The following is a 19,081-nucleotide window of genomic DNA, read 5'->3' on the forward strand; positions in this document are numbered from 1 at the left end:
ACTGTTTCTGTGTATTTAAATATATTGTCTATTGTTGGAGAAGGAGGCTCTACAGTGTCACAACTCTGTCCCAGCACTCAGTCTCTTATTTGCTGCAGGTCACTGTCCACCCACATCTTTCACCCTCCTCATCCTCACTGCAGTAACCTCCTGCTGTAAGTGGTACTTCAAGACAACTCTTCAGGATGGATTCTGTGATGTGGTAAATAGTTTTCTGCCCCCAGACTCTCCTGCTGAAAATGAGCACAATTCCCCAGCACTTCACTGCTCCAAAATTTATTTTCCTCCCTCTTTGATCATTCCTTAATATAATCTTTCCAGCAATGCTCTCTGTAGGACAAAGACTTTAATCATGCAGTTTGGATATGAATAATTAGCCTCAAGGTATGTAACCCCCCCCATTTTAATTCCTTCCTTTTTCCTGTCTTAAAACTAAACTAAATGAAACATTTCCAGGACACCAAGATTAATGACTAGTTGTATAGAAAAAGCAGCAAGGCTCAGCTTCCCAAGCAAGCTGATGTCTTTGTTGACTAACCAAAAAAACTGCCTCTTGCCAGCTTGAAAATGTGGGCCAGAAATAAATGTCTCTTCTGGTAACAGGATTGCCTGGCCAAGGAACAGTCTGCCAGAAAGCTGCACACCTTGACTAAAATTATGTGTTGCACTGGGAGTGGAGAGGGGGCACTAGGCAGGGACATTTGGCCTATTGTCAGCTAAGAAGCTGTTTGTAAAGAGGCAGAAGGAGGAACTGAGAGGTTTTCCTCGAGGTTATGGGAAGAAGTATATCTTATGATGCTGCTGTGTGAAGTGGATGAAGTGGTTCAGGCTAATTCCCCTAACACCGTGTTCCTAAAATCGTGACAGAGGAAGAAAGTCCTGAATCAGCCTAGAGAATGCAGAGTACAGAACACAGAACTCAACCAGGGTGGCAACCTTCTACTTTTATTATTACAGACTACATTTCTGCTTTGCTTTGAGTCAAATGACCAAAGCATCCTTTTAACTGCTCTGTCTCAAATACTTGGCACTCATTAATGCAGAGCCAAATCACCATTACAGAGTAGAGCAAACCATTTCTTCAGTCAAGACAAGCCTCTCACCCAGGTGGACTCCTCTCCGAGGCACCCCACTCTTGCTGGCTCTATTGCAGTATTTTATTGTACACCAGAACTTTAAAGGGGTTAATGTGAGCCCAGGCTGGCTGTGCGGCAGCTGCAGCGCTACTCAGGGTGGCTGGAGCTGATGGCATTTTGAAATCTCTTTCCTTGGGGAGCAGGAGAGAGCAGGCTAGAAGATGGTGATTCTTCAGTAGAAATGAAAAAAGCCTGGCTTTCAGCAGCCAAATGCTGAAGGTAATGGGATTCTGTGTGAGTTATGAATTTTAAACACTTCTATAAGCTCTGTCGTTTCCAGCTGGATATGAGCTCCTCTGACTGAATAGGAATGAGGGAGGCTTTAGAGAACTGCTCTTTTTGTTTTCCTAGGTCTCCTTCACTCATCTCCAGCTCACCTCTAGATTCTTTTCCAGCTGTACTGTAAAGCCCTTGAGACATTCTCAAGCCATCAGGCAGACTCCAGTGTGCACCAGTGGGAATGGGAAAACTCAAGTCCCAGCTTAACATGGAGAGACATTTCCTAACATTCCTGTCATTTCTCATTAGAGCCAATTTCATTACCTACAATCAAAAGCAAACTAATTGATCAAATTTCTAAGGAACACATTATTTTAAATGCCACAGGGGCTCAGGATTTACAATCCCAGAATCTTTCAACTCAAGAGAGCCAAATCTCCATTACTCTTAGAAAATACAGAGTAGAACAAAACATTCCTTCACTCAAGGCAAGTCTATCACCCAGGTAGGTGCCAACTCTCTCAGCTACACCACTTGGGTTTTTCTACTGATTTTTGAAGGCTAGAAAATTATGGGCACATTTACTGACTACAAAGAAAATGCAGAAGCTTCCCCCAGCATTTCTCTGCTGCACAGGAGGAGTCTGTTCCAGAAGCTAGGTCCTTCTGCATGTTCATAGATTCACAGATTCACAGAATGGTTTAGGGTGGAAAAGATCATCCAGTTCCAATCCTCCTGCTGCTCAAAGCCTCATCCAACCTGGCTTTAAACACACCCAGGGAGGGGGCATCCACGACCTCCGTGGGCAACCTGTCCCGGTATCTCACCACCCTCACTGTCAAGAATTTCTTCCTCATCTCCAGTCTCAATCTGCCCTCCAAGCTTTAATCCATTCCCTCTCATCCTATCACTACAAGCCCTTGGAAAAAGTCCCTTCTGGCATTCTTGTAGCTCCCTTCGGGTACTAGAAGGCTGCTCTAAGGTCTTCCCCAGAGCATTATTTTCTCCAGGCAGAAGAGCCTCAACTCTCTCAGCCTGTCTCCACAGGGGAGGTTCTCCAGCCCTCCGACCATCTTCGTGGCCTCCTCTGGCCTTGACCACCTCCAGGGAGGGGACATTTGTGACCTCCCTGAACAACCTGTTCAAGTGCCTCACCACCCTTACTTTTACAGCATTTCTTTCTAATATCCAGTGTAAATCTCCCCTCCTCAAGCTTCAAAGCAATGCTATAGTAGCAGTCAGGCATGACTGGGAAAGTTATTGCAAAGGAACTGTGTTGAACTAGCTCAGTATAAACACTCCAGTTTTGTTCTACAAAAGAAATGCAAATAATCCATTACACACCAACCAGCCACGTGCTGCATAAATACAAGGCAAATTTCCCTTCCTTCTGGCACTTTGCTCTGCAGAGCTTTGTACATTACCCAGAGAGTTAGAAGGTGGGAGAGAAAAGGACTGTGGAGTGGTGTTAAAAAGTTGAGTGCTGTTAGTGATGTCAGAGGGGAGAGGGGATTGGAGGCAGCAGACTCAGTCACGAAACTTTTTGCACAGCAGCAGATGTCTATGACACACTCGTTTTGCTTTGAGACAGAGCCTGGGATTGCCTCTTTTTTCTATCCTGTTTTAACAATGTACATATAAAGCCACCTGGGAAATTAGCTAGGTAAGACTTCCTTGGGTGAGTAACACAGTAAAGAGGCTGTACAGAAACACAAACCACTGGAAAAATAACCCAGGGAAGCAGTTAGTGCCAATGTACCCAGCTGCTGTCCAGGGAGAGGGAGTCCTTGCTTTTGTTCTATACCCAGTGAAAGCACAGTGGGTGTGAAATTCCTTTAGATGCTGCATTCTGTGCTCAAATTCCTAATAGGACTGCTGTCCATTGTAGGGAGGCATGCCACTAGAGCCAAAACTTCTCATTTCCAGGCTTTCCATCAGAGCAGGAGAAACTCTGCTCTGCAGGTAGCCAGCCAAACACAAGAGCACACATCTAGCGCTACAACAATGTATTTTGCAGTAGGATTCAGTGGGAGCTAAGATCCAAACTTTCCACAAAAGCTAGTGGAAGCATGTGAAGGAAGAGGACAGAAAAGGAAGGGTAGGAGGGTTTCACTCACCTATTAGTGAATTCAGAGAAGAGTAAGAGCTGACTCGTCTCATCTTGTCAATAGTCTCAAAGGACAGGATGTACTCTTCATTCTCAGGGCTGCCCAAGGTGCTGCTGGCGCTGCTGCTGGTGCTGAGATTCCCAGGAGAAAATGCAACAGAGCTTCCAGCTGCCAAAAGAAAAGATGCTGAAACAAGAACTGATGAGAGAAGTTTTTTTTAGCCAGGCATAGCAGCCCCTTTTCTAAATCCTACAACACTCAATGAAGGTGCAGGCAAACCCACAATGTCCCCCTTTAAACATTTAAAACACAGAGTAAACATCAAGGGGGCAGAAGAGATTCAGTTAAAAATCCATGTGTTGCTAGGAAGTTGGGAAGCACCAAGTTAGTATCCAAACACTCAGAAAAATCAATACTAATGACCATAAAATTGAAACTAATTATGAGGGGGCTTCTTATCTAATCCCTCAGAGCTGGCAGCTGGATAATCTGGGCTAAAGTGGAAGCTTTGGCTCATGCTGGCTTGCATGTGGCATTTCCTGGCTTGCAAGAGGAGCTAAAGAGGAGATAGAGGAAAAAATTAAAGAATTTTCAAATCTTTCTTACATTCTTCATTCAGGCTGAGGTTCTGCAAGGACTTGTTCAGGTTCCTAGCTGTGGTAACTGCTCGGATGTTCCCGTAGGAGCTGACAGAGCGCAGCCTGGGTGTACAAGGACCATCTCGCACCGGTGTCAAACTCCCACCCTCTGTGGATGCAAAACTTAGCAATTATAGATGTTAAAAACCCAAACAAAACCAACAAAAAAAGCAGTCACAGCCTTTTGACTGTTTCCCAGCAAATATGTAACCAAATATGAACAGAATTCAGTCATTGTCCATTAGGTTAACCAGAATGGGGTATGACAAAGGAACCTCTGTGCACATGATTAGCAAGGACCATGTGTCTCTGCTGTTGAGGTAGTGATTTTGTTGCCTCCAGTAAAACCAGGTGAGCTGAGCCTTGCCAGTGCCTGAAGGCTATCCATAGAGGCACAATGGCTCCTCTCTCCAGGTCAGTGCTGGGCCATTGCCCAGACACTGTGCTAGGACACACTGCTACAGCAGACACCATTTAGTAGGCAGCATTTGCAGGCTTCTGTCTGTTTCTGCTCATTAAAAACCCACTAAATTTTCTCATTATGAAGAGTTATGAAACTTCAGGGTTCCTGAACAAATTTCAGACCTGGTTTCAGCTTTTATGTCATCCTCAACCTGGATTATTTCTCATTTCCTAAACTTTCTTGTTTTCATGCCTGAGTACACACACAGCACCACGGGCTTCAGAGCAGCTGTTTAATTTCACTGCAGAAGTAGCTGCCTGACAGTGGTGGGACCAATGCTTCCAGTGCATCCTTCCTTATAAATACTTCAGGATTCTTTTAGATAAGGAAAAGCTCTGTATAAACTGCAGGCAATGTTTATTTCCTGCAGCAAAAAGGACAAATGGGGAGAAGCTTATTTTCCAATATGATTTATTTATTCAGACAATAGGGAGATTAAACTACTCATTGCAGAGACAGCACATGTTTTTGTCTCCCAAGTTTCCATTGCAACAGTCCCATTATCCTTCAAGACTCCCAATGTCCTTAACAACTACAGAAAATATGAGGGTAGCAACAGTTTCACTGAGAGCTTTTCATTCCTCACATAAAACAAAAGGGATGGGACCACAACGTAAAGCTCTTCACTGCTTCTTGCCTGCTGCTTTACAGAGTATGGTTGGTCCATTGTTCTGTGGTGAGGCTTCTCATCAGGTCAACATGACACTGAAATTTCAGGTATTATTTCAGTGGGGAGAAGGAAAAAGTCTGGTGAGCCTGTGTGCTGCCTTGACAAATAGACTTCAGTCTTGACCTGAAGGGAATGCCTTCTAATTTGACAGGGTGTTCAGGCTCTACAACTTGCTGGAGAGCTATAGCTGTGTTTAGATGGAAACTCAGTGGAGGATGAATTTCTCCAGTGATACTACAGTGATAAAGAGCCATTAGAGCTGCCCACCATGTCACTCAACTTTGCAGCAAGGGTGCTCTTTGATTAATCACCACCAGTAAGAATTTCATTCTGCTGGGCAAACTCCTTAAATACAAGTTCCCAAGCACTCTCAGGCTACACATTTCCTGCCCACACAAACACCCACCTGTGGCAGCTGGAGAAGGGAGAGGGTAATTCTTCTCTTCTTCCATGAACTGCAAGGCGACAGTGCAGAAATTGCTCTCATACTGAACCACCAAGTGACTTAAAGCCACCACCAGCTCCTATGGGAAGAGCAGAAGAAACAGGCACCTGATGGTTACATAAGTCAGAAAGAAAAGATCTAAGGGAAACACAGAATAATATGATCATAGAATCATAGATTGGTTTGGGTTGGAAGGGACCTTAAAGATCATCTAGTTCCAGCCCCCTTCCACGAAGCAGGGACGTTTCCTGCTAGACCAGGACTGTGAGGATTGCTGTCCTCAGCCCTCTGTGGCACAGTCTGACCCTCTCCCTGTGCTGCACACATGCAGACCTCTCATCCTACAGCCTGTCCTACATTTGCTTTGAGCTGAAGGAAACAGAATCTGACAACAGGTCCCTAGGGACATGGCTCAGCTCTTCCAGGGAGAGTTCTGGTGCTTGAATCCTTTGCTGAACCAGTCTCATGCTGACCTGCAGTGTCAGCAGCAAACATGAGAACACAGTTCCCTACCCCCAAGGGATCACCAGTCTGTTCCTTCTGACCCACTGTAGGGTCCCTTCCAACCCCTAACATTCTGTAACTCTCATAGCTGCAACATGAGGACCTGAATTATTGGGTTGGTGGGGGAAGAGAAGGTAAAGTGCAGACCCTCAATTAGGTACCACTTGCTCAAGGCATTTGGAAACAACAAACAGGAAAGGTGGAGAGCTGGTTTAGGTTGCTGTTCTCTGTTCAGGAGACTAATCTCCAAAAGAGAAATTTATGAATCTCTAACAGCATACAGTGTGACATGCAGCTCTCTCTTGAATTAAACTGATTAAATGCTTGGAAGAAGACAACAAAAACTAACCCTCACAATGCTGGTGACAACTGTCAGGGTGTTGATGTTCCAGGTAAGTAAACACAAGCATTAGGACACCTAAGTACACCCATCAAGAACAAGCCAGAGTGTCAAAAAGTCTTTAATGTACCATTGATGTACAATGATGCATCAGAAATTGTAACTCTCCAAAACCTGAAGAATTACTTTGTCTATCATCTGTCCTTGTGCTTTCTAAACCCACAGTGAGATCTTGTTACTCTCAAGTTCTCTCCAAGCACTCTTACTCCCTCTCTTCTTCCTCCCCTTGGACTGCCACACACTCCATGTTTCTAGCAAGATGTTGCTATTTCACTTAAACCCTGAGGTCCTGTAACATAAAATATTGCAATCAAAACAGTAATCAACAGAAGAGCAACCCAGCAAGAATTAGTCTTCTGTGCACCTGAAGGAGACTTCAGTGTAATTGCTCCTTCTTTATTCCTGTCTTCACGTTCTCTTTACATCAAAAATCCCAGGATATAAAGATTCCCACAACTCCCTGAGATGGTGACTCCTGTTTCAGACCTTTGCTTAGTGGAATGCATGAGCTAAAACCAAAGGTCTACAGTTGAGCAGCAGCAGCAGCATTTTGATCTGCACAACAATCTTATCACCCAGCCAGGCTGACACACTGTTTTCCTTGTATTATTCTTGCCAGCAGACTTCTTATGCTGCAGACTAAATGAAACATTGTAATGTGGGCTTTCAAAAAGGGAAGGTGGATCAAAGAGTGTGGTGGGTTGAAATCACCCCCAATATCAAATTGCCAGACCAGCTCAGTTGGAAAGCAAATGAAGCTGTATTTATAAGCAGACCAAAATCTAGAAATATGAAATGCAATGAGTATGTACAAAATATACAATATTTACAATTTATAAACAACACAAGAACCCCCCATGGACAAAGCCAGGGGGTTACCAACAGCTTCCCGCTCTCTGCTCCCTCCTCTCCAACCCAGAGAGCTTGTTAGTACTTAGCCACAACAAGAACACTGCCAAGGTCAGCAACAGCCAAGCAAAAGCTACCAGCTGGTATCTGCTGGAACCAAGAAGCTGAAAAGAGCAAGAGTTTGTTTATACAACTAACTTTATGTTAGTTATCAGACCAATGGGATTATTTAGACCTTATCATTATTTTCCCTTTTACATCCAATGGTAATTTATTTATATTCTACCACTTGTCCAGAGAAGAGCCACGAGGATGATCAGAGGGCTGGAACACCTCTGCTATGAGGACAGACTGAAGGAGTTGGGGCTGTTCAGTCTGGAGAAGAGAAGGCTCTGAGGAGACCTAATTGTGGCCTTCCAGTATCTTAAGGGGGCCTACAAGAAAGCTGGTGAGGGACTTTTTAGGGTGTCAGGTAGTGATAGGACTAGGGGGAATGGAACAAAAATAGAAATGGGTAGATTCAGATTGGATGTTAGGATGAAGTTCTTCACCGTGAAGGTAGTGAGACACTGGAACAGGTTGCCCAGGGAGGTGATAGAAACCTCATCCCTGGAGGTTTTTAAGGCCAGGCTGGATGTGGTTTTGAGCAACCTGATCTAGTGTAAGGTGTCCCTGCCCGTGGCAGGGGGGTTGGAACTATATGATCCTTGAGGGCCCTTCCAACCCTAACAATTCCATGATTCTATAATCTGTGGAAAATTTTCCTAGGCATCAGCCTAAAACTACCATAAAGAGCATCCCAGAATGCTCCCCAAAGCGTGCAGCATGAGGCTCAGTGCCGAGCCCTCAGCCCCAGCAGCAGCTTGGTGCTGCTGTTCCCATCGGTGTCATCAGGAACCAAAGTTAAAAGTCTTCTCAGTGAAACAAAGGCACTTCCAAGTAAGTCAAATTCACTGAGCACTCTATTAAATAATGCATGCTCTGATGAGGCCTGGGACAGAGCTCATCAGCATGAGCCCACCCAGCTGGCTATGCCGCAGCCCTTCCCTACCTTTCTGACCATGGGGCTGCCGTCGTTGATGAGCTGGGCCAGCATCATGGCCACGTTGTGGTCGATGGTGGTGGAGTGGTCAGTCCGCTCAGCTGAGTTGCCCACGAACGTTCCCAGCGCAAAGACTGCAGCACAGCGAACCTGGGGGACACAAAATGATCAGGGGGCTGGAGCACCTCTCCTGCGAAGACAGGCTGAGGGAGCTGGGGGTGTGCAGCCTGGAGAAGAGAAGGCTCCAGGGAGACACAGTAGAGGCCTTCCAGTACCTGAAGGGGGCCTGCAAGAAGGATGGAGAGAGACTGTTTGCAAAGGCCTGCAGTGACAGGACAAGGGGCAATGGCTTCAAACTAGAGAAGAGCAGATCTAGATTGGATGTGAGGAACAGGTTCTTTACTATGAGGGTGGTGGAACACTGGAACAGGTTGCCTAGGGAGGTGGTTGAGGCCCCACCCCTGGAGATATTCAAGGTGAGGCTTGACAGGGCTCTGGGCAATCAGATCTAGCTGAGGACATCCCTGCTGACTGCAGAGGTGGGTGGACTGGATGACCTTTAGAGGTCCCTTCCAACTCAAACCATTCTATGATTAAGATTTTCCTCTTCTTTCCAGTCTACACTTTGCTGATGGGGCATTTTTTTTTTACCCCCACAAATGGCATCTCTGGAAACCTGGGCTCCTGCATCATGTAAATAGTGAGGGTTAAAGGGAAGCCCACAGAGAGTTAAAACCAAACCAGGTTCAGCAAAGCACTGAGTTTTAAGTATTCACAGATTGAGGAGTATATTTAATTTCCCCAGAATACTTGGTGACCTTCCCATGGGTGATTTTTTCAGTTGATGGTGCCTAGAATATTAATTAATAAGAATAAGGTACAGAGGGAGTTACAGCTGGGATGTGAATCTCTTTAATAAGAGTGCTGAACTCCAGTCTTCAGAGAAGGGCTTACAGAGAGGTAGAAGATGATGGAAAGAAGAAAAGACAGCAGCTCAAATCAGGGTAAACTTTGCCAGATCACACAAGGAACAGAGGGATCAGATGACTTGGTAATCTCACAGCTTCTTTTGGCAAGGACAGCAAACAAGGGGGATAAGGCACCATCAGCAACTCCAGGATGTGCTTCAGAAGTAGAAACGGTCCAGCTTCTCAAACTGGGGGCTGGGTGTGCCAGAGGGACAGTGAACCTGACCAAAGCACAAATACTGTTCATACAAAGGGGGGAAAGATGGGGCCAGAGAAAGGAGGTGGAGAATGCAGGACAGAAAGACTGAACACAAAGGGGAATCTAATCTTCACTCGCTGCACGTTGGCAGTGGTGTTTATCTCCAGGCTTACTTCTCCCACATGCGATGTCACTTCACTGGGGTCTGACAGGCTCTGTCAATCACTGCCAGGCTCTGCACAAGAATCACTTCTCTCTTGGAGAGTTTGTCACAAAGGTAAAACACACTCACTTGAGGATGTATTTTCACACATACCAGGAGGAGAAGTTTTCATAGCTGGACAAAAAGACTACAGGGTTGTTTGTGACACACAGGGAGTTTTGGGACTGCATTTTTAACAAGCTTCTGATATTCAAGAAAGCAAAGAAAAGTGATGTTTCCTAATTTGGGTGCCAAGAGTCCAGGGCTTTGGGGCTATAGGAACTCCCCTGCATTTCTTGGGTTACTTCTGTAGGGCTTGTATGATTTGTACCACCGTGAAGATCTTTCTTTGAACCAGAATCAGTTGTAAAGCTCCTGAAGACACCCTGGGTTTGTAAGAATTTCTATAGCACTCTGCCAGCATCCAGTTTGGTTACTTGACAACTTGGATTCGTACCTCTGGGATTGGATCTGAGAGGAGGCTGTAGAGCTTTTCATGAGCACTGTCTCTCACACCACACCACCTGGCTGAGTCAAAGTTCTGCCATATGCGGCCTAAACAAATGGCCACCCACTGACGCAGGAGAGGATGTGGATCATTCAACTGCTCCAGGCAAATAGCAATCAGGTTTCCTTGAAGGCAAGCTTCCTAAAGACACAAATCAAGGCAATTTAATTTGGATGACAGTTTCCCACCTCATCATCCCCCCCCCAAAAAAAAATAGAAGAAGATTATTTCTGAAATAGACAGGAAATCAACAGAAAGTAATTATTCACTGCCTAGATACTGCTTGTGTTACAAAATACCACTTGGAAGCAACATGAAGGGAAGGTCAACTACACCCTGCTACAGCTAGTTAAATAACTGAGCATTAGGAATGCTTGTGTAATGCACAAAGCCTGTTTTCACCTCACTGGAAATACTCCTTACACCTGTCAGAGCCCCAAGGTTTATGGCTCATTCCATATACCCTTCCCAAGAACTTTATCACAGCCATCAAGTTTCCTCTTGACAGGAACCAGGCACTATTTCCTTAACAGCAAATCACTGCACTGCCTGGAGGGGTGATTCTTGAGTGACTTGCGTCCTTAACCTCCACTTCCAGGTGCCAGGAACATAACGGGTGTTTGTCACACCTCCAGCTCAATTCTTCTTTAAATCCACACAAAAGACAATGTAAAGCAATCCTCTATTTCAGTTTTCCAGTTCAGGGATGTGCTTTAATGCAAGCCAAGACATTTTTTATTAAAGCCAAGGCACAATGCAGAGAGAGGCAGGAGGGAATGAAAAGCAGAAGGATCTTGGCACTCACCTGCCCTGTGGTGTAGTTGTTAACAATCACAGCCAGGATAAAAGCAGTCATTGTCCTGTGCTCAGCCTTAAAACAAAACACAACTCATTGTTATCTAGAAAACAGGTCAGAGATGACTCCAGCCCATGTTTTCTGGGACAGGAGATCACTGTAAGTGCAGTTTGCATCACATTAAAAGAACAAGAGAGGGGAAAGCAAGCTTGAATTTTCTTGTCATGCAGCCCTGTCACTAGTTACACCTGAGACACTTCCAGCATGACCCTCCAAACCACCCCCTCCCTGTGCATCCCTCTGGAAGAGGCAGACAAATACCTGTTACAGGAAACCACAAGAAGCTTTTGCAGAGGGAACTACAAAACGTGCAGTGCCTCTGCACCCAGCCCCCAGGAGCCTCCAGCTCCCACTGTCACCACTGACTGATCTGTGCTTAGAGAACCCCAAAACAGGTGTGCCAATCCTTGTTTGGTTAGGCTGTCTCTAGAGCACAACTTGGCAGGAGCATTTGTAACTCCTCTGGTCACCAAGCCCACAGCTCAGCAGTGACTCTCCAGCAGAGCAGTAGGTGTCACAGGAGATGGAGGTGGGAGGCACCAACCACATCAGAACGGTGACAGCTAAGCTAAGACAAGCTAAGCAAATGCTAGAGGAGTCTTAATAAAGATGTCTTGTCCTTACTGGCATATAAGGATCTGCCAGAACTGAAAGGAAATACTTGTGACCATTGTCCTTCACAAGGTCAGCTTGGCATGACTGAAAAATAAAAGAGACAGAGATAAACACAATGAGTACAATAACAGAAAAATATGTTTTCCTCCAAGGACAGCTGAGTATTTCATGTCTTAATCATTTTTCTCACATCCCATTTTCATTTGAGAAGCAAAATAAAGCTCTGGCTCTGTTGAGGTCACAACCCAGCATCCCTGCAGGAGAAGGGCTGACAGGGCTGAGCAAGTCTAAAGAATAGAACTCCCTGCCACCCTCCAACACCACAGAAACAGCAGCTGAAAACATAGATTCATAGAATGGTTTGGGGTGGAAGGGATCTTAAAGATCATCTAGTTCCAGCTTCAACATGGGTAGGGACACCTCCCACTAGTTCAGGGCGCTCAAGGTCTCATCCACCCTTGAACACCTCCAGGGAGGGGACATCCACGACCTTCCTGGGCAACTGTTCCAGCTCTTCTCTCCTGCTTAGAGAAGAGTTCAACTTGACATCCTTCTGTCCCATATTAAACCTTCAACAGTATTTGAGAGCCACCAAAGGAAAACCAAGAAGGAATCCAATTGGCTTCTGGTTTTCTACATTTAATAGAATAATAATTTAAGATTACATCTTCCAAAAGCCCCCAGTCTAATTCTCCACTTGATTTCCAATCCCATGGTGAGGTAATTAGCTCAGCATAGATGAGGTTTGCTGATAATTGCTGCTCACTATTTTCCACTTGTAAAATCCTGATCAGATCTGTAACATTCCCCAGGCAGGGATAAGTGCCCTGACCTCTGCTTCCAGAGGTCACACCTCAGCTACCAAGAGCCAAGCAGCAGCCTCTGCTGCCTGTTCAGATGGACGTGGGCACTCCTGGCTGCAAACCCACGGGCCACGCTGCTGCAGATGCTCTTGGGGTTCCTCCTCCCACTCAGCCACCCACCCACTCTCATCCACAAGGTCCAGAGTGAGGAAAGTTTTTGGGTGAGTCTGGTCTGTGATTCTTCTTTAATAAACACAGCATCCCCTTCCCTGTGGTTATGGAATCATAGGCCGCTTTGGGCTGGAAGAGGCCTTAAAGATCATCTAGTTCCAGCTCTAATCCACCATGAGCAGGGACATCTCCCACCAGCCCAGGTTGCTCAAGGCCTTGTCCAACCCAGCCTTGAGGTTCAGTTTGACAGCACAGTCTTCCCAGCTCCTGCTGTACCACTGGAGCTGATTTTCCATCCAGTCTGACAGCCAGGACGGGGGAGTATGTGTCTTGTGAATGTTAACATAGCACCTTCCACAGGCAGGACAACTCTTGCAGACTGCCTAAATCATAAACCTGGCACATGCCTTACACTGAGCCATTACCAGAAACTGCACAGGTGGGGAGTGGAGGAGGAATTGCTCATTATTTACATATCCACTTTTTACATTCTACCCAATCCTCTGCCTGGGCAGGACCAGATTTTGACAGGAGGACTTCAACTCATCTACACAAACAAGATGAATCATTGCATTTCTTGGTCAAGTGCTAACATGCATTAAATGGCTACAACAGCAGCATGGAGCAGTCAACAACTGCAGAGCAACTCCACTATTTCACAGCCTGCAAGGAGAAAAGTGCAGGTTTCCCTGGGGTTGCAGCAGTAGCAACGGGATGGTGTACACCCTGGTTTTGCTACCATACCAACTGAGGCCCCAGGCTGACATATTAGGGTCAAATGGAAGGAATACACCCTAAGAAAGAGAACATTTAAGGGAGGAAATCCTGACTTGGCAAGCAGTTTCCCCTGCCTGTGCTTCTATCACATGCCTCAAACCACAGACAGCATCATGTATTTTTTATCAGCATAGAAGGTGCAGGAGGGAACTAATTGTTGAAAGGAGAGGGGGTGGCAAGGCAGAGATGCAAGAGAATATTTTATTGCTGAAGAGAGTAAAGATGCTGCTTCTGGCAGACCAAAGAGCAGAGGGAATGGATTGATGCCAGGCTGCAGCTACGAGAGGCTTTCCTGATTTGTGTGTAATGCTGCACAAAGAACAGGCTTCCTTTCTTCCCCCTTTCCACTCACAGTGTGAGCACTTTCTGTTCCTTACAAAACCCAATCTCTTTGCTGTAATGTTGGCAAACAGACCCCAACAAAGGGAAGGCTGTTCATCTTCACACCACATTTACTGTGCTGCCACTGTTACCCAAATACCTGAGGCTCAAGGGAGGGAAGCAACTGCTACAAAGCCAACAGGCTTGCCCAAAACCCTCCCTGCTTAGATCCTGTGAAGAATATGGAAAGCCAGCATCATAACACCTCCTCCTCAAGGAATAAGCAGCTACACTTGTGAATAATAATACAACATGACCAAAACAAGCTGCAGGCTTGGTGTGCAAGTTCAGAGCTTACATAAAATACAGAGTTCCCAGTGCTGGGGAGAGAGGAGGGCACAGATCTCCTCTTTCTCCTTACTAGAATTATGTGCCCTGTAAATTACTCCTAAAATCTCACAAGTTCCTGGAACTCAGCAGCACTGCCATTGTTTAGGGATGTCCTGAGTAACCACACTGGTCAGGAACCCTCACCCCTCAGGTAGGTGCCTCCACCAAATTATCCTCAGGGAACACTGGACTTCAATATTTGTATCAGTTGTAAGATGAGACATGGTGGTCTCAACCCTGTTAATGAAAAACACATCTGCAAAGTAAGCATAGAATTAGTGCTACAGAAAGGATGAGAAATGTTTGTTTTCTATTCTCCCTAGTCAGTTCTTTGGACTGGGAAGATGTCCTATTCACTGTCCCACTTCAGCACCACTCACATTTTCAGTACTGTTTAACCTGCAAGGGATTTTTTTTGGCTTGCTTAAATTCCTGACCAGGATCCTTTCTTACAGCTGGGGTGGGGTTGGGTTTTTTCCCTTTAAATGCACAGAATCACAGAATGCTAGAGGTTGGAAAGGACCCCCAGAGATCATTGAGTCCAACCCCCCCAGCCAAAGCAGGATCACCTAGGGTAGTCCACACAGGATTACATTCAGGCAGGTGTTGAAAGTCTCCAGAGAAGGAGACACAACCGCCCTGGGCAGCCTGTTCCAGTCACCCTCACTGTAAAGAAGTTTCTCATGCTGAGGTGAAACCTGTGTTCGAGTTTGTATCCATTGATACAAATCCAAGTGTTTAAGGTTTAAAACCTGCTGTTCACCAAATATTACCCATGTACCAAGTTCTTGACCTAATCTGTATCTCCAAGTGGTAGCACACAGCACTACTCCTACACCAGCCTCTACCTGTCAGATAGCTACAGCAGCAACTTTGAACCATCACTTGCTACACAACTCTGCAGGTGGATTGTCTAGGAAAACTCCAGCAGGCCTCAGGCAGAGATGACCTCAATGAACACCCCATGAGAAATCATCTGATTACACAGGGGATTAAAGCAGACTCATCTAAATATTCCAACGTTTATTAGGGACACACAATCGTTTCTGTTTGAGGTGCAATGGTTCTAGAACGCTGTTGATTTATCCTGTAATTTTCATGACAAGACACAGCTCTTCACACCATACCATGCTGCCTGAAGGGATCACCTGAAGGGACACAAGGGACACTACAATGCTGCCACCTGTCAAAACACCTTCCTTCTGCCTCCCTGCCCAAAGAGAGGGAGGGATCAGGACAGAAATATGATCTTAGCAGGATATTCTGCTCTCCACGGCACTAGTGAGCTTTTGCATAAATTGTTCTCAGTCACATCCAAATGCAAAGAGAGAAATGAGCAATCAGCACAACTCCAGTCCTAATGAAGTCATTTCACCAGCCACAGTCTCCTGAAACCAAATCAAATGCCCATCCAAGGGACAGCTGATGAAGGGGAGAGGCAGCGCCGTGAGGATGAAGATTATCTGGCAGAATGATTGAAAATCAACACTCTCATTTGCTGGGGCAACAGCTTCTGCCTGGATGATGGAGGTGGCACCCACTTGAAACAGAGCCTAGCCAGAGGATGATGTAGAGGATGGCACTTTCAGACCCACACAACCCTGTGCACAGCACTAACAGCAATACCATGCAGCCTAACAACTAATTACTGCATCTACCCTTCAGTCAGCATTTCCTGCCTGCCTTCACACACACAGAGCTCATCCCTGCAGTTGTCATCCCCCTCTGAGTCCTATAAAACACCATCTCTGAGATAATACTGCAGACATGCAGTGCAGCTGCTCTCCACTGCTCAGGTCATAAACATCTGCACCACTGGATCTGTCAGAACACTAAAAGACCACCTCTCATCCTGGACCATACTAATACCACTCTTGTGGTTTCTTCAGATAAACTGACCCTCTGGAAATGCAGAGTTGGGAAGTGGAGCAGGCTGAGTGTCAGAGAACTTGGGAGTCCCCACGACAGGCATGCTGCAATTCAGGGGGTTGTTTGGAACTTTGTTTGGAATTGAATTTGCTTCAAACACACAGGGTCAAACCCTGAGTCAGCAGAGGAGGGGAAAGGCATGTCTGCACTGATGCCTGGAGTGCAACATGTAATCATCTTTTAGCTTCTGATGACATATTTTTTCCCTTTATGGTGTGACAGCTTGAGGCAGTGCCTGTCCCCTCCCTTGGTAGCATTCACTGTGCTCCCATGCTGAAGCTGCTCTCTCCTCCCTTCTCACTTGCACCACTTGTCTGTGGGGACAGTGAATGATACAACAGAAAAAAATCCAAATACAATATTTAAGAGAATTTTCCCCCCTGTTGTTCTGTTATAAAGCACAGCCTACAACACCTTCCACTAGCCCAGGTTGCTCAAGGCCTCATCCAACCTGCCCTTGAACACTTCCAGGGAGGGGACATCCACAACCTACCTGGGCAACCTGTTCCAGTGTCTCACCACCCTCATTGTCAAGAATGTCTTCCTAATCTCCAGTCTCAATCTGCCCTCCTCAAGCTTCAATCCATTCCCTCTCACCCCATCACTACAAGCCCTTGTGAAATGCACCTTCCTGGTTTTCTTGTAAGCCCCCTTCAGGTACTGGAAGGCTGCTATGAGGTCTCCCCCAGAGCTGTCTTTTCTCTAGGCTGAACAGCCCCAGTTCTCTCAGCCTGTCCCCATAGGGGAGGTTCTCCTGTTCTATGATCACCTACATGGCTTCCTCCAGACCCGTTCCAGCAGCTCCATGCCCCTCTCATGCTGGGGACACCAGAACTGGCCACAGTGCTGTAGGTGGGGTCTCACAAGAGCAGAGTAGATGGAAAGAATCACGTCCCTCATCCTGCTGGTCACACTCTTTTTGATGCATCCCAATACATGGTTGCCTTCTGGGCTGCAAGCAACCACTGCTGGCTCATGTCGAGCTTTCCATCAGCTGCTTGGGTCAGGGCAATCCCAAGCACAAATACCAGGCTGGGCGAAGAGTGGCTCAAGAGCAGTCTGGAGGAGAAGGACTTGGGGGTGGTCAGCTGATGATTTCCATTGCATGGAAACCGTACACAAACCTACTCTGAAGCATACTTGGGGCAGAAGTGTCAGCCATGGAAAGGCATGCATCAAAAATAAGCTGCTTGAGAGGCAGCTGCAAGATGAATAGTTTTCATTTTCTTTGCTTTCTAAAATCCTCTTAGGATGTTAATGAAAATGTATTTCTGAAACTGAACCTGACAATGCTAGATCAACAGTGGGGGAAAACTCCACCAAATTCGGTATTACTCTCTACACTGAAATGGAACAAAGATAACAAAAATAACCCCCCAGATAAGCAAGATCCAACTTCTACAGCAGGTCAGACAATTTTGGGGTTGGTTTATAACCATGCCTGCAATTAATGGCGCATAACTCTCCTAATCATTTTATACTGCTCAACTAATTGCACCCACCAACCAAAGAGTCATATATATGACTATACAATTATATCTGCAGTTACTTACCTGCTTAATTACTTATTTTAAACCCCACAAACCAGAGTTCTGGCCAAGGCCATCTTTAAAAGTCAGGGTTGTTTTTAAACCTCATCCCGAAAGGTGTCAAAATCTTGTAGAGAAGATCAGAACCATGGACCCACAACAGGAATATCCTGTCTTGTGGCCAGGGTAAATACTTCTGTGCCAGCCACCTTCAAAGCATCAGCAAGTGCATCAGACTTGCAGCAGGATGTATAAGCTTAAGTCACCCAAAATGACTTTCATTTCTAGGAAATTCTGTGTCTGAAGACTACCCAAGAGCTGTTTTGACAGCTGACAGGTGTAGTCTCAAACAAAACAAACCGGATCACAACCTAAAGTGAACAAATTGAGGGAGAGCATGAATGTGTGCAATAGACCCTCACCTGGGAATATGTGACAGAAGAGACAAGGGCATTTGAAGCCCCTTCAGCAAGCAAAGCAACGATCTTCCCCAATAAAGCTGCAACCAACAGAAGGAGGAACTCAACACGAGGAAGAACTTTACTGTAAGGGTCGTGAAGCACTGGAACAGGCAACCCAGAGAGGCTTTGGTGTCTCCTTCTCAGGGGACCTTCAAGACCCATCTGGATGTGTTGCATTGTGATCTGCACTAGATTCTATGATTATATGGTCCTGTTCTGGCAAGGGGGTCACACTTGATCTCCAGAGGTCTCTTCCAACCCCTGACATCCTGTGATCCTGGGAACCAGTGAGATCTGATGGCTTTTTCCTATGGCAAGTAGACCCCAGAACCAGAGGAGGAACAAGGAAGTGTGAGATGTTAAGGTGGCATTACAGCATTTACAGACTTGGGTAGGTATGAAGAGGTGGCCAGACAACCCAGGCAGTGTCAGCACCTCAAAGGAGGCTTCCCATTCCCAAAGTTTCAGAGGCTAGCTTAAATACAAGTCAGATAAATTAAGGAGGTGTCCAGCTAATGAAGCACACTTTTGAAGTACCTCAAGTCTAAAGCAACTGGATAAGGCAAACAGGGAGGGGGGCAAAAGCATAGTCACAACTAGATAAAGCAAACAGGAGGAAGGCAACAATGCTCATTGCTGAAACGTGAAAGAAACAGCCAAGGTCAGAAATACTCACACTGTCCACTGCCAGGATTTTGGCCCAGATGAAGACAAGCAGTGGTCTCAGCTCACGAGCTGAACTTTGAAGTAGCTTCAGCACATATGGGAAAATGCCAACAGACAGGGCCTGGGGAGGCAAGAGAAGAACAAAGCCTTGTGAATGGTTCAGAATGGCTCAGGGGCAGGACCGAGTGCTTGGGGAGGACAGAGCAGATTTA

The 19,081-nt window shown here is 46.0% G+C and overlaps 1 protein-coding gene across 5 annotated transcripts in view; it reads right to left on the minus strand.

The window, feature by feature from the left end:
• Nucleotides 1-19,081, minus strand: part of RPTOR (regulatory associated protein of MTOR complex 1) — a 171,637-nt gene that overhangs the window by 49,391 nt on the left and 103,165 nt on the right. For all 5 annotated transcript variants that reach the window (XM_054170561.1, XM_054170560.1, XM_054170559.1 and 2 more), the window contains 8 exons: nucleotides 18,880-18,990; nucleotides 11,832-11,906; nucleotides 11,157-11,222; nucleotides 10,301-10,492; nucleotides 8,484-8,624; nucleotides 5,641-5,758; nucleotides 4,070-4,210; nucleotides 3,473-3,631 (listed from right to left, as the gene is read on the minus strand). In XM_054170561.1, coding sequence (XP_054026536.1) covers nucleotides 3,473-3,631; nucleotides 4,070-4,210; nucleotides 5,641-5,758; nucleotides 8,484-8,624; nucleotides 10,301-10,492; nucleotides 11,157-11,222; nucleotides 11,832-11,906; nucleotides 18,880-18,990 — 1,003 coding nt within the window. The remainder of the gene's footprint in view (nucleotides 1-3,472; nucleotides 3,632-4,069; nucleotides 4,211-5,640; nucleotides 5,759-8,483; nucleotides 8,625-10,300; nucleotides 10,493-11,156; nucleotides 11,223-11,831; nucleotides 11,907-18,879; nucleotides 18,991-19,081) is intronic.

Source organism: Dryobates pubescens, chromosome 20 (genome assembly GCF_014839835.1).
Source record: "Dryobates pubescens isolate bDryPub1 chromosome 20, bDryPub1.pri, whole genome shotgun sequence".
Lineage (NCBI taxonomy): Eukaryota > Metazoa > Chordata > Aves > Piciformes > Picidae > Dryobates > Dryobates pubescens.